General features: G+C 49.2%; 1 protein-coding gene across 1 annotated transcript in view; it reads right to left on the minus strand.

Moving 5' to 3' along the window:
- The window catches only part of LOC146868498 (ectonucleoside triphosphate diphosphohydrolase 8-like), a 140,016-nt gene that overhangs the window by 40,874 nt on the left and 82,938 nt on the right, over nt 1-16,204 (minus strand). Inside the window, exon 8 of the mRNA XM_085610661.1 lies at nt 15,941-16,051. Coding sequence (XP_085466787.1) covers nt 15,941-16,051 — 111 coding nt within the window. The remainder of the gene's footprint in view (nt 1-15,940; nt 16,052-16,204) is intronic.

Here is a 16,204-nt window from a genome sequence, read left to right on the forward strand (position 1 = left end):
TTATAATGCCAAATCTATTGGGAAAATGGCCTGCTGGATGGTAAAATCCATCAATCATACTTCTACAGTCCTGTCTGACATGCTATTAGACGCCCAGGGTGAACGTAGGGCTATCTTGCAAAATCGAGCGGCCATTGATTATCTTTTGCTTAAACATGGACACGGTTGTTCTGATTTTGAGGGTCTTTGTTGTTTTAACTTGTCGGATCATACAAAATCCATTCAAGCTCACATTGATAAATTACATGACTTGACAGAAGAAGTTAGAAAACACATTGACCAGGGCTGGTTTGACTGGCTCTTTAATTGGTTACCTGATTTCCATATGTTACGTCAAATATTAGGAGGTATTCTGATTACTATCGGCATTTTGATTTCTATCTGTTGCTTTATTCAGTGTATTCCTTCACTACTTCAATTCTGCACACCTGGTACTAGACATAGATCAGTTAGTCTTGTTTCATATTATTCTTCCACAGATATTAGTTCCGTTTAATGAATGTATAATAGACTGAAGTCAAGGGTGAAATGTTCTGCTCGATTTTCCCAGCCTTCTTGTGAGGAAAAGATGATTAAATGTGACTTCAGTCTCTTACCATTCAAGTCTAAGGGTTAGAGTAGTGAATGGAGCCTATTTACTAGGCACTTCGACATGATTCTGTGCTCTTCCCCGTAGATCAGGGCTCGCACACATAGCCTAGGGGATAGATTCGTTAGTATTAGGGATAACCTGTCCTGTAGTGAGGGTATTTCATGGATCTGTGCTGAATTTAGGCCTGGTAGGCCTCAAACGGGAGAGACTCCATCTTTCTTTCTGCTCCGGCAGCTTGGGATGCTTCTAGGTCAAACGTAATGTTTTAGTTATGAGGTGTTATTCGCTTGGAGAGAACCGGTTCAGGCCGGCCCTTATCGAAGGATTGTATTTTTCTTCATGCCGAAGACACTACATCAGGCCGGCCGGCTGGGAAAGTGTCCTTGGTACGGGGAGGTACAAGAATTTGGTGGGCGGCAGGTTACGGGCTGGAATTTTCCATGAGGAAACGCACCTCTATATTAGTGAAAGTCTGAGGCAGTTACATGTTCAGTCCGTAGGCGGCATCTAGCCGTTAGCAGTAAAGCTACTACTTATTCCAGGGAAGACAGACGCCATCTTGAAGGCGGAGAAGAACCGAGAGACAGATGCTTTCCTAACAGAATAGCCAGAGAGGAGAGAGTAGCCGATAAGGAAGAGGTCCCAGTGACTCGGAGAAGGGTGATTCCAGGCGAGCCGAGGCACAGACGAGAAGGGAACCTAGATGACCACTGAGTGCAGGCTACATACTACTAAGGTGATGTCGACCCTTTCTTATTAGAGTGTACAACTTAATCTTTCACTTTTCTTTGCAGGTTATGTGTTATATCGTAATGTTATGTGATTGTGTATGTAATGAGTAATAAAGTATCCAGTTTGTAGTGAACCAACATGTGCTGCGTGTTCTTGTATAAGAGGGTAGCCTATTCTTCTAGTCAGCTGCGGCTACATGAACAGATGTTAACCCTGATCAGGTAAGTGGTAACTGAATAAGGGAAAGAGGAGCCCCTCGAACCTGAGAACAGGCTATGCTCGAACTGGCAATCCTTGTGTGATCTGATGAATAGTGAGACTGATTCCCTTTTGTGTATGTTATGGTGATCATAGGATGAACTGTCGTATGAGACTGCCGTCTGGGTAGAGAGGTCTGGGTTCGTATGGGACCGCGAGGCCGCCACTCGTGATACTGTCGTATGGGCAGAGAGGTCTGGATTCGTAGGGGATCGCGAGGCCGCCGATTGTGCTGAGACTGCCGTCTGGGTAGAGAGGTCTGGGTTCGTATGGGACCGCGAGGCCGCCACTTGTGATACTGTCGTATGGGCAGAGAGGTCTGGATTCGTAGGGGATCGCGAGGCCGCCGATTGTGCTGAGACTGCCGTCTGGGCAGAGAGGTCTGGGTTCGTATGGGACCGCGAGGCCGCCACTTGTGATACTGTCGTATGGGCAGAGAGGTCTGGATTCGTAGGGGATCGCGAGGCCGCCGATTGTGCTGAGACTGCCGTCTGGGTAGAGAGGTCTGGGTTCGTATGGGACCGCGAGGCCGCCACTTGTGATACTGTCGTATGGGCAGAGAGGTCTGGGTTCGTATGGGACCGCGAGGCCGCCACTTGTGATACTGTCGTATGGGCAGAGAGGTCTGGATCCGTATGGGATCGCGAGGCCGCCGATTGTGAGGTCTTGGTATGCACAGTAGGAATCCCCTGTCCTTAGGTGATAGATATATGTGGTTGCAGGATTGTAAATAGGTTCTAGGGAGGGGGTAACGTTCTGGCTGGGTTAGTGAGGCTCTGATGAGCGGGTTCTATCTGATCCGAAAACCCAAGCAGAACAGTAGGCTAACCCCCTTTGTGTCATCTGAGGTACAGCTGCATTGTGGAGTGCCTCAGGGATCCTCTCTATCTCCTCACCTCTTTAATATTTACATTCGCCCTTTGGTTAGCTCCATTAAGAATAAAGAAATTAACAACTTCAACTACGCGGATGATATGCATTTACTATTCATGATCAACGAAAGCCCGACATCTAGAGAACAATTTAAGGACACTATGCGGTTCATCCGGGACTGGATGAACTGCAATAAGTTGATATTAAATTCCGACAAAACGGAGATAGTTTTTACAAAAAGTAAGGTGGACTGTGGGGTTCCATCACTCTGGCCCAGCGAGATAGGTCCTCTGCCTGTCCCTAAAAAGGCGGTAAAAAGCCTTGGGGTCATAATTGATGAGGTGCTATTGTTTAAGCAGCACGTAGGTGCTGTTACATCGGCAAGCTTCTACCAACTGCGGCGAATAAAAAAGATAAGGACATTTCTTACCAGGGAGGCTTTGATCCAGGGAATAATAGCTCTAGTCACGTCTAGAATTGATTATGCCAACTCTCTTTACTTAGGCCTCCCTAAAATCCTGTTGCGTAGACTTCAGCTAATCCAAAATCAGGCCGCCCGGCTGATATGTTTTCTGCCCAAATGTGGCCATATCTCCCATGTGATGAAGGACCTTCACTGGCTGCCAGTCGCGCAGAGAACCATGTTCAAGGTGCATGCTGCATGGTCTTTAAGGCCTTGTATCTGAATTATCCTGCGTTCTTGAAATCACGGATCAACAAGTATTGTCCTACAAGACAACTGAGATCTAGCCATCTACATTATCTGGCAGGTCCCTCGTGTAAAAAACAACGGACTGGAGGATGCAGGTTTTCCATCATTGCTTCGCGAGTCTGGAATACTCTGCCAGTGGACCGTAAGGTCCACATGAATCTACACCAGATTCAGACAGCTCCTGAAGACATGGTTGTTCAAACAGGCTTATCACTAACCAGAGAACAAGGTCGTATTCTCATTTTTTTAATATGTGAGGAATTTAAAATGAAGAAACATACTTCATAAAACATTAGGACTCAACTGTCTTAATTTGAAGTATAGAAAAACATTAAGACAATGTTTCATAGAAACATTGTTCTTCACTTTGAATTCCTCCCATTTAAAATAATGTCACTGTATTTTTCGAATAATAAACATGGCACTGTGTCTACCAGCCACTAGAAGCAAGATGCCTGCTGTTTGTTAAATGTGACACTTTGAAAAGGGAGAAAATTTAAATGAAGAGTTAACTTAATCATTTCAATTTTCTCTCATTTAAAAACTTTCAGGTAAATACCTCAGTGCTTCAGTTCTGAACCTCTGTGACCCACATGGGACATAAATCTGAGTGGAGCACTGTTCATTATCAGGCTCTGCTATCTACAGCCTGGTAAGAACGTAAAGTAAACATAGCCTCCCTTAACTTTAAAAGGAAAATGCAACACTTATTTATTGCAGTTCTTAGTAAAAGGTGAGCTGAAGGTTTCTGGAAGCTCGCAATCGACTGATTGGAGACACCTTGCCCTGCCCAGTCCAACCCGGGGGGTGGGGTTCTTTTTTACATTTTGCTGCAAATACGCTGCAAAATTATTGTTTTGGGCCGGGTGGGGTGCTGGTTGGAGGGAGGTGGTCCATCTGGGAATGTTCTTGGCCTGGGGGCAGGGCATCACTACCCCCTTATATCTTTTTTCATCCTTTTGCCCAGGACTCGGGACTCAGTTCAGAGCCTAAGATGGTTACCGCCACATAGTTGCTGATGTGGTGGCAGCCAATGAGATCTCATCTTGAGATCTGTCGGCTCCGCGGATCCTCTTCAGCGAGAAATATAAATAGTTTTTCAGCATAAATGAAACGAAATAACTCTGGACCAGGATCTAGCATTCTGCTAAATTTGGCGTAAACCCTCACAGCCTTTTGGGCTGTAACTGTGTCTAAATTTAATGTGCAAAAATGAATGGCGAAATTGAGTCTCCCCCTCCCCCCCCCCCCCTTTTCTTGCCTATGGAAACACAATCCTAACAATATCTATCTATCTATCTATCTATCTATCTATCTATCTATCTATCTATCTATCTATCTATCTATCTATCTATCTATCTATCTATCTATCTATCTATCTATCTATCTAAGTGGATAGAGGGGTTCCTCTTACCTTTTTACTCTTACTTTTTGTGGCAAAAGGCATATGCGGGTATCCTCAAACAACTGTCGTGCTTGTACTTTTATTTACACTGTGGCCTCCTACTCCAGGATCTAGCATTCTGCAAAACTTGGCATACATCCTCACAGCCTTTTGGGCTGTAACTGCGTCTAAATTTCCTGTGCAAAAATGAATGGCGCAATTGAGTCCCCCCGACCCACTCCCCCCACCCCCCTCTTTTTCTGGCCTACGCTTTAGGGATCACCCGTAAACCTTTCAGGAAAGAGCAGAGGCGGATGCACATTTTCCGGGAACGTTTTTGTGAAGATTCATCAAACCCCATACAATCCTAACAATATCTATCTTTGTATCTATGTATCTATCAAAGTGGATAGAGAGGTTCCTCTTACCTTTTTACTCTTACTATATGTGGTAAAAGGCATAGGCAGGTATCCTCACACAACTGTCGTGCTTGTACTTTTATTTACACTGTGACATACTACTCCCTTTGCTAATAACAGAGAATTCTCCTTTATTGGAGACATGTCTCATTTCTCTTGTCATTGGCAATGCATGTTAAGAGATGCTAAAGCCACATGGACCTCCAGGCACAATACCCATTTGGTGATTGAGTATATGGGTTATAATTTTGCAGTGGCAATGTTCGAGAGCCAGGGGGTTATTCAGATTTTGGCAGATACGGCACATCTACCAAGAAAACAACAAATAAATCACTACCATTCGGTTATCAGCTACTGATGGCTCCTTTACCTCACCATGGTCTTCCCACTCAATTCTGGTTCAGTTACCCTCAGTGTCCTGTGCTTGTGTCATCTCCTGATGTCTCTAGATGTGTTGGAGATGGGTGCTTCATCTCCTGGTGATAGTTTGCCATTTGCATCTGTCCTATTGATTTGTCTTCTTTTGACTTGGTCTTACTGGCTGGTAGCTTCCCAGGAGCTTTGGCTCATGGTGGGTTCCTCGCCCTCACTCAATGGTCTTGGGGTTCTTTGTGAGGGCATTTGCACCCCTTGCACGAAGGGGCAAAGAATACCAAAATGGTGGTTCAATAATGGACAAATTGTGAAGGGATGATGGAAAGGGCATGCACAAGTGAGTAGTGACTCCGTGATAACTCAAGGACTTTATCTCGCGTCCTAGTACTGTACCTTTCCATTGTACCCTGTATTGCTGAGTGGGGCTTGTCACATATTAAAGCAGACAGATACAATCTGTTCGTGTTCTGCATCTGTACTAGTCAGCACTCTCTGCAGGAGCTATACAAGGGTATTTCTACTTCTAGCCTTGCTCCCTGACTCCATCTTCAATTTGTCACAGGTTTCCACAGCTTTCCTAGGTGGTTAACCCTGTCATGTGGGAGTCATATCCCTCCGCTCTTCTCATGAGGCAAGGCCTACTCTCTTTCACAGAAGATGACTGCCTGAAAGGAAACTGAACCATGCCTATGGAATCTACTCTGCCTCAGCTGATGCAAGATGTGCCGGAGCATGTAAATGTGTTCACATTATGACACTTTATTCCTTACTGGCACTCAGCTCTTGCCTCCTCCATGTCTGAAAGCAGTGTCAAAAGATTTATGGTGTTTGGTGAATGCTGGTATGACTCAATCTAAAGGTTTCATAGCTGGCAACCTTTTACTAACCGCAACATCATCAATTGAGATGCACCTTGAAGTGTCTAGCTTTTGTGTTCTTCTGCCATGGGCTCATCTTTGTTTGTATCCAGGGCCAGTCTAAAAACCAAAATCAGACCTGACAAAATTGTCCAAAAGAGCCTAGCCCCACATTGCAGGATGACAAGGGGCCTGGTTGGGTCATTGGAGCCCACACTTCTCTAAAAGCAGCATCCAAACCTGCAGACTTCCAAGTGAACGCCACAGGCCCAGTCTGTATCCTCTTCTGTTCTGTCTACTTGGCCTCAGGAGACCAGTCTCTCAAGTTCTTAGTACACATTACTGGGATCTGTAGAGATAGTATCCAGTGGTGCTCCTCATAACCTTCCCCCGCCACGTGAGAGCTAGCGAATTAGGTTGTTCTATGCTCATGATCATCTGGAGCATGCCAGTGGTGATGGTTAGAACCAATGCTAAGTTCCATTGTGGTAGAGGTAGTTCTAGCTGGTGGGGATCCTACATTTGATTGTAGTGCGATAGACATTGCACCAGCACTAGCTTATCTAACTGGACTGTTTCAATGCCCCTTACGTGTTGGCAATTTGCTGAGTCTCTCTGCTTCTGTCATCAAACTCTTTCTTATCACTCTCATCAAAGTAATTAAAAAAAACAAAATCCTACCAGTGGTGTCATTCGAAAGATAGTTTCATCAAACGAAAAATAATACTCTTGTTCCAAGGTTCTGGGGCATTTTTAAGGGCAAGGGTCTGTGGATAAATCAGTTTTGGATTTCGTCATGACCCCTAGATTCAGGGTTTTCAATCCAGGTTGCAAGCCATCATGCAGAGGTTATGTCCATGCATATGTTCTTTTCTCTCATGCTGCAACTGCTAGCTAAGTTCTCCAATGAGTAAGAGTGATGGCACACTTTGTGAATCCACAAGAAACGCAGTGTCAACTTAAGTATTTTGGGGGCCTCAGGCAAGAAATGTTTCAGGGGCCCCTATTTGGATCAACTTTGAATTTTCCTACCCATTTTTTGCTAAATCAAGTCCAATGTTGGCTAACATATTGATTATATGTTAAATGTTACTACACAGAAATACATATAAGTGGGGGGGCGCTAGAGGGCGCGCACGCAGAATGGCCGCACTTCTGTGAGGCTCCTGCCGCCTGGAGCAGAAATCCTCCGTTTATCCTTTCGGCTGGCCGCCTTCCCGTTGAAAAAGTACGCGATACTGCTGCGGGTGCTTGCCTGAGGCTCCGGTGCAAGTTTGGGCGATGTGGGACCTTCCGTGACGGAGTTGGAGGCAGCGAGGTTCGCAACGTGCCTTAGGCGGCCTGAGGTGCAGCGCGCGGCCGGATCACGGAGCTGCGCGAGACCGGGGCTCGCCACGAGGCAGGTAGGCCCTGCAGAGAGAGTTGCCGAGGCGGGGCCCCTGGGCCTCGAGGACTGTATTCTGCCAGCGAGGGGAGTGCGCTATGTAAGCACGAGCGCTGAGAGTACGGAGGCCGGTCGCCTAGGTTCCGGGGAGCTGTGCGACCTTGCTCTGTAAACACGTTGGTGCCGGCCTGCGAAGTGGGGTGCATGGCGAGTGCTGGATGGACGCCCCCCCCCCACTTCTGGAGAGTTGATTGCCGTGCCTGCTGGATAGCGGAGCGGGGTGCCTGGCGTGTGCTGAGTGGCGGCCCCCCCCCCGCTTCTGGAGTATTAATCGTTGTGCCTGACTGCGGGACCGGTGAAAGCTGTGGTGCTGGGGCCCCCCCCCCGCACCTGGGGCCATGTCCAGGCTTTGTGGACGATCGGGGGCCGTGCTGCGGCGGACTCTCGCGCATCTGGTGGTAATCCTGGTTGGGGCACAGGGGTCTAGACCGGGCAGTCTTGGCCCCGCTGGTTGGTGTCATCCTTGAGCTCGCCTTCTCCCTGCCCGGCCGTGCCTGCAGCCGTTGGGCCCCTTTGAGACCGCTCCCCGGCCCTAGTTCTTGCCGCTGTTACTGGGCTCTGGTGATTAGAGGACCTGGAGCAGGAGTCGCACCGGTCCTGCGAGATTGGGGGTGACCTGGGGACTGTGCCCACTTCCTCCTTGGCGACGCCTTTCTGGCAGCGGGCCCAGGATGGGCAAACAGGACAGTAGACAGCCGAAGCTCTCTTTTGAAGCCCCTGCGGCTAAAAAGGGGTTGCGCAGCACGCAGGATGCGGGGGGCTCGTGCAGCCCGCCGGCGGCGGCCACGGGCCTGGGCACTCCAACGCCCGAACTTCAGCAGTTGATGCAGGAGATGCGGCAAGGGTTTGCCACTGTAGTTGATAAAGTAGATCGCATCTCCTCCCGCATGGATGCCTTTGCACAGAAGATGTATGTGCATGAGGAGCGCCTCACGGAGGCTGAAAGGCGGATCTCCGATGCTGACGATCTCGCTGTCTCGCATACCTCCCAGCTCTCGAGAATGGACAATGTCCTTCGAGTTATCGCTGCCAAGAATGAGGAGTTGGAAGCTCCCAGCCGGCGCAATAACATCCGCGTCGTGGGGGTGCCGGAGTCTACCAACACTGGCCGCATGGAGGACTATGTGGAAAAGATCCTCCTGACCTCCATTGGCCCGGAGGTTTTTTACAAGCAATTTATTGTCGAGAGGGCTCACCGTTCCCTTGGGCCGCGCCCCAGGCCCAGGGCTCCACCGCGACCCATCATCGCTCGGCTGTTAAATTACAGAGATCGGGACGCTGCGCTGAGGGCTGCGCGTCAGAACCAACAACTCTCTTGTGACGGTGTCAGCTTTACTGTTTACCCGGATTTCACACCTGTCGTTCAGGAGCAGCGGCGTAAATTCATTGAGGTAAAGAAAAAACTACGTGCTCTTCAAATCGACTACGCGCTGCTATACCCAGCGAAGCTGTGTATTACACACCAGGCTAAGCAACATTTTTTCACGAACCCGCAACAAGTGGAGGACTTTCTGAAAACTCTGAAGTGTGCACGGGCTGAATTACGACTAGAGGAGCGTGTTGAACATGATGATGACCAGTAACTTTTTTGCCTGTTGATTTCTTGTGCTTGCTGCTGCTCCTGGGGGCAGCGTGTCTGGTGCCTGACCGGATGTCCACAGCGTGTGCCCGCTTGCACGACTGCTATGATGCTGCTCAAGACTGTCCTAGTCGGGAGTTTGGCGGCGGCTGGTATTATACTCCAGGCACCACCCTCCCTAGTTCCCCTAACGGAGTTGGGGCGCTGGGTGTAGAGGGTGGCTGTATGTGGCCCCTAGATGACCCCTGTAGGGTGTACCCCAATGAACAAACTGACTAAGTTGCTCCTGTTGAGCTGTTGGGTGGAAATTTTGGGACGGGGGCGGGTTGAGGTTTCTGGCACGTTGGGGCTGCTTCAGTGGGTTGGGGGGGGGACTGGAGGTTTTCTGTTTGCTTTGATACCTTGCATTTTAGAGCATTACACTGATGCCTTTTTTTCCTTACTGTCTTGGATTGGTAACTCCGCATCACCTGTCAGGCCTGTATTGGCGAAAGATGAACATTGCACAGTGGGGATGGATGTGGGGACGAGCGGGGAGATCTTCCGGGGTGTTTCTGTTGTATTATTGTTGGGTGCAGCTGATGTCATATGGATGCTGTTTGCAGAGTTGGCGGGGAGGGATTCCATGGGGCTGCGAGGCGGCCCGTGCGAGCGACATGTAAAACATGCTAGTGCTGTATGTGTGTGGGAGGGTGGGCGGGCGGCATGCGGGCCTCTGCGATGGCACAGGATTGCAGGCTCTTTGCTTGTGGCCCCCATTTCATTTACTTCCCGGCCTGCCTATGGGAGACTCTGACTTGAACATACTCACGTGGAATGTTAGGGGTCTGGGAGACCCGAGGAAACGTAGGCAGATCCTCGCCTATTTAGACCGACACGCCATACACATAGCGTTTTTACAAGAGACCCACTTCAGGGCACAGGCTGCGCAGCCCTTTGCCCGCAGATGGGCTGAATACACTGCTTTCTCATCCTATTCTTCATACTCCCGTGGGGTTGCAATACTGGTGAAAAAGGGGACCCCCTTTGTTATGGCAGGCACTAAGACCGACACCAAAGGCAGGTACTGTTTGGTATGGGGTAGGCTGGGGCATATGGCGGTTACTCTTGCCTGCTGTTACGGCCCTAACGTGGTTGACCCGCAGTTCTTTGCAGACCTAGGCGCAGACATAATAGGCGCAGGCCCACAGCACCTCATCTGGGGGGGAGACTTCAACACCACACTTAATCCTCAGATAGACAGGTCCCACCCGGCTCCGCATCACTACACTAGTTCTCGTGAGGCACTCTTGGAGATACTTGAGGAGCATGGTCTGATTGATGTCTGGAGGCACCTCCATCCGACTGGGCGGGAGGGCACTCACATCACGGCGCAGGCGAAGACCTGGGCACGGCTGGACTATGTCTTCGTTGCCCCATGCTTTCATGCGGCGCTGGCCCGGGCAAGTCACCTCCCCCGTACCTTTTCGGATCATTCCCCAGTACGAGTCACCCTGAGAGCTTCGGATCTTGGCCCCCCGGTGTCGGCCTGGCGCCTGCAGCCTATGATGCTGTTGGATGCCGTGTTTCAGGAGGAGCTGCGTGAGGAGTGCCTAGATTTCTTTCGTCGGAACAAGGACTCAGTAAAAGATGTCGCAACCATCTGAGATGCCTTTAAGGTGACCCTACGTGGTGTGTGCATTGCAAAAGGGTCGGGGGTCCTGCGGAGCATACTTGCGCGACTTCGCCTCCTGGAAAGGCGCTTGAAACGTCGCTGGCTGATAAGCCTGACGCTGCCACATTAGCGCGTATTCGTGACAAAGTCACCGAGTATACTAACGAAGTCGCTAGGGAGGTGAAATTCAGGGGCAAGTATTGGACCTCCCGTCGGTATGGCGAGGGCGAGAGGCCGGGTAAGGCCCTGGCTGCAACGATGAGGCTGATGCGACCTTCCAACTGCATTGTGGAACTCATTGGGGAGGATGGTGCTCTATACAGAGATACCGCGCAAATTCTCAATGCTTTTGTCACGCACTATCAGGGACTGTATACTTCGGCCAGGGAGGGCGAGCTTTGCTTGCATGAATACCTAGAGGATGTGTCTCTCGGCTGGCTAAGTGATGCGCAGAGGGAATTCCTGGGCACCCCTTTCCAATTGGATGAGGTGCGGGAGGCCATAATGCACATGCGGTCTGGCAAGGCCGCCGGGTTGGACGGGATACCTATTGAATTTTACAAGACCTACATTGATTTCATGGCGCCGGTCTTGCGGGAGGTGTACGAGGACGCCCTTGAGGTGGGCAGTCTTCCTCCCTCGATGCGCATGGCCCTTATCACGTCCCTCCTTAAACCCGGTAAAGCGGTGACTAGCTGTGACTCTTACCGGCCTCTCTCATTGCTTAACTGTGATGTTAAAATCCTTGCTAAGCTTATTGCCACTCGCATCAATTTGCTACTTCCCAACTTGATACTACCTGACCAAGCTGGGTTTGTGCCCGGTCGGGCAACGTCACATAATCTGCGCACGTTCTTTTCTATTTTGAACTCGGTGCATGACGATCGGCCGATGGCCGCAATCTTCCTTGATGCCACGAAGGCGTTTGACTCCCTAGAATGGGATTATGTGTTCCAGGTACTGGAGCGTATGGGATTCCCTAGGGTATTTATTTCCTGGATTAAGCTCTTATATATCGGTCCTAGAGCGAAAGTACTGGTGAATGGCCGGCTCTCTGATGCATTCTCCATTACCAGGGGCACCAGGCAGGGGAGCCCTCTGTCACCTCTGCTGTTTGCCATAGCCATGGAGCCCCTGGCAGCAAAATTGCGGCAGCACCATAAAGACAGAGCGCTGAGATGCTTCCAGAGACAGATACTAATTTCTATGTACGCTGACGATATCACTCTTTATGTGCGCGATCCTAGAGAGAATCTCAATCCGATTCTTCGGGAATTCATCCGCTTTGGCAGGATTTCCGGGGTCCAGATAAACTGGAGCAAGTCTTGCTTTCTTCCCCTGACGCCCTCCACCAGGCGCTTTGGGTTAGATTACCCCCTCGCCTGCTGTGACGGTGACTTTAAATACCTGGGCATACACATTGAAAAAGACAGGGAGGAGCTCCTGAGGGCCAATTATGGCACGGCAATGTCTCGCATTTCCGATTGCATTACGCGCTGGATTACTCTGCCCCTCTCCATGGCGGGCAGATCATCCCTGATTAAAATGGTGATCTTACCGCAGCTGCTGTATCTCTTCCTGAATATTCCCTTTTACCCGGGTGCCTTTTTTTTCCGACAGTTACGCGCGGAGCTCATCCGACTTGTTTGGGGCGGTAAATCGCCCCGTCTTCGGTGGGAGACTCTCGTTAAGCCATACAATCAGGGCGGTTTTGGCATCCCCGACTTTGAACTGTATTATCGCGCGGCCCAGGCGCACTTCGCCTATTTTTGGATCCGGCAACCTAGATATATGCCTCAACTAGCAGCCGAACACTGGCTAGCACACCCGATTCCTATCGAGGGCGCATTGTATATCCCAGTGGCGGGTAGGGATAAGACGCCGTCCACAGTGGCCAGCACGGTGTCGGCATGGAGTGAATTGACTGCCAAGATGGGGTTGGCTTTGCTGTATGCACCGCTTTTGCCCCTCGCTTATCACCCTGGATTGCCCCTGCTTCAGGAGGTTGGCTTCCGGAGGCTGCTTCGGGCTGTCGGTGTGGTGACGTGTGGAGATTTATATCATAATGGCGTATTCCGGACGATGGACCACCTTTTTGAGGGCATACAGCCTTCACCTCTAGACGTATTCCTGTATCTTCGGCTTCGTCAGGGGATGCGGGCGCTCCCACCCGACTTTCCGCGGGAACCCCCACCCATGGCACCGTTGCAACGAATTCTTCTAGATGAAACCCCTGTCAAGCTAGTTTCTAAAATATACAGATCGGTGCACTCAAGCATGATCGCTCCGAGACTGGCGGCGAGGGACAAGTGGGACTGAGAGCTGCAGGCCCCGCTGACGGATAAGCAGTGGGAGTTCTGCCTACTGCAAACAGAGCGCATCTCCTCCAGCAGCAGATTCAGAATCATACATTATAAGTTCATCCATAGATTATACCACACCCCCGCGCGTCTGTGTTGTTTTCGACTCAGGGATAATGACCGCTGCGATAGGTGCCACGCTCCTGGGGCTGACTTTCTGCACTTGGCGTGGGATTGTGTGGCAGTGCACCACTTTTGGGGCTATGTTTGTGAAGCTCTCTCCAAGATGATCAACTCGGTGGTTGAGCCTTCACCCCTTTTGGCCCTGCTGGGATACGTGGAGCCCATACAGGCAGCGCACTGCAAATTCATCGCACTGGCCTTACTGGTTGCAAAGAGAAGAGTTGCATGTCGTTGGGGTCGAGGCAGGGCCCCGAAGTTCAAGGACTGGTTGCGCGACCTAACTTACTGCCAGGAACAGATCTGCACATACGCTGAGCTCTTGCCGACAGCATCGCGCCCCACAGACATCTGGGCGCCATTGCGGTGTTACCTCTTAGCTGAAGGGGCCGCTGAGGAGGGCGGGCTGCCAGAGTAGGGTCCCGTTTTGTGATTGCCCCGCATGCACTGGGAGTTGGCTGTCCTGGGTCATTGCCATCTGGGTGGAGGATGGTGGGATACTCTGCACCGGCCCCCCCCCACCCCGCGCGCGCCTGCGTCACACTTGGTATGGGCCTGCGGGTGGCTGGCGTGGGGGACCGCTTGGCTTCGTACACCCTTGGAGGCTCTTCTGTGTGACCTGTCGATTGTTCCATTGTACTGTTTGAAGCTACTGCCTGCCTCGATGATGGCTACCGAGGCCTGTTGTGCCCGCCTGCAATGCCTTCCTTTCTCCTGCTGCTGCACTGGTAATTATGCTGTTAATCTGTGTTGTATTGCACCCTTTTGACCAAGCTGTATGTTGACTTTAAAATGCAAAAAAAAAAAGTAAAAAAAAAAAAAAAAAAAAGAAATACATATAAGTGAACTAGAGAGAAACTTCACTTTCCAACGATGGCCCTTGGAAGGTGGGGGCCCTGGGCAATTGCCCACTTTGCCCATGCCTTAAAGCGTCCTGAAGAAACGTGTTCCTTATCTAACTTAATTGAATGTTGCTCCAGTATAATAGAGGGTTCAGTACACCTCATGAGTGCTGAATACCAAGAAGTGCAAAAGACTTGGTCATTGTGCAGTCCCTTGCCACTTTCAAAACTTACGAGTTGCTGAACGTTTTTATGGGGTGAAGAGGAGGGGATGATGGACAAGGAAAATCGAAGTATCTTTTGTGGTTGTCAATTAGCCCCTCTATTTATTTCAGATGCAAGTAATTAGTTTTTTACTGCTATCTTGCACATTTCATGAGCTGCAATTCATGCCTTCCAAGAGAGAGGTGACCCACTGATGCGATACAGGCAGCTTGGTTGCTTCTTGGTTCTACTTTGTCTCAGACAGTAGTTGAACCTTTAGATAATTTCTGTGGTTAATTTTACTTTGGGTCTACCTTTTATTCCTTTAGGGTTAAGGTATAAAAAAAATGTTTTGACTGAGCAGCTATGTTCTTTTGATACTTTCTTTGCCTAGAAAGTTGTATCTGTATTTTAAATTCTAGATGACCAGGTGTGGTGATTTATTTGGGTGGCTTTGTTCTTTTGGCTGGAGCGTTTAGACCTGAACGCATTGTGCTTCCCTTGGTTTCCCTTTCAAGCTGCAGAGTCATCAGATCTGCATCATCTCGGTGAAAGGTATTAGAGTGATGCATGACAACAGGGTCACAGCAGTCTCTGTGAAGCCTGGGGTCACGGGACACAAGGCTTGGCACCAGCCATAACCGTCAGATTAAAGTTTCAGTCTCACTAGCGTTGGCCAAGGTAGACATCATCTTCAGATGGAAAATCAGGGTCACTTTTTCAAGCAAACAGTCGCTCCCTGGGCAGAGAGATACAAGGGATCTCGTGACGAGACTTACAGGGCACCCTATCAGGAGACCCCTCCATTCTTCACATTGTATTCCCTTTAGGCTTCAGGGCGCTAGGGTTACCAGCTAAATAAATTATGTGTGGCGATGGATAACAAGGGTTTGCTAGGCTTACAAACAGTTGTTTTTCACTGGCGTTGCACTGGCCCTATGCTTTCTCGTTGCTCTCGTATGCCTCGAATGTACGAGATTATATTAGGACGAGGGAGATGGGAATAATGAAGAAGTTACTTTTTTGTAATCCTCGTTACTTTTATCACAAGTCTTTTCCTCTTTTCGCCCGTTGCACCGTTGGTGCTTCAGCGACTTTGTTATTCTGAAAAGGATTCTGGGAGTAACAGCTCTATTTATAGTATCTGGATTGTCTGGGGGCTAGCATTTTCAGAATCTGGTAACTGATAACTTGGATTCAAGTCTCCCCTTTAACAAGGAATGTGATGAGGATGAATTCGATTCGGTCTAATTTGGATTAACGCCAAGTAATCTATGCACAAAAAGATTGCATCTTGAAAACGACTCAACTCCAAACACATTTCATTTGTCAATTGGAATAGAAACTTGTGAGTAAATAACAAAATGAGAATTTTAAGTTGTGATTTACCATTCTGTATTCGGGGTTTAGCCTGGATGCCAGTAATCCATGTGGCCATCTGCTAGAGAGGTGACCTGTGAAGGCTTGAACAGGAAGTATTTGCCAGAATCAAAGGTGTCACATACAGCGAAGATAAATAGTATAGAAATACTCACATCTGTCCAATTTGTGCTACAGAATTCCCGAATAGTGGAATTGACGACATCCAGGGGCTGCCCATTGGTCAGATTCAAAAAGCTGAAAATTGTATAAAATGCAGAGAAAGCCTGAGAAAAGGAAAATATATTTCAAATTAGTACACATGCACACTCAATTAAATCATTTGAAAAGTCAAAAACCAGCAGATTATCAAGACACAACACAAGGCAGTGCCAGGCCAGTCTTCTATAAACTGCAAAAGGCAATACTAAGAAGAGCTA

Source organism: Triturus cristatus, chromosome 1_2, assembly GCF_964204655.1.
Source record: "Triturus cristatus chromosome 1_2, aTriCri1.1, whole genome shotgun sequence".
NCBI lineage: Eukaryota > Metazoa > Chordata > Amphibia > Caudata > Salamandridae > Triturus > Triturus cristatus.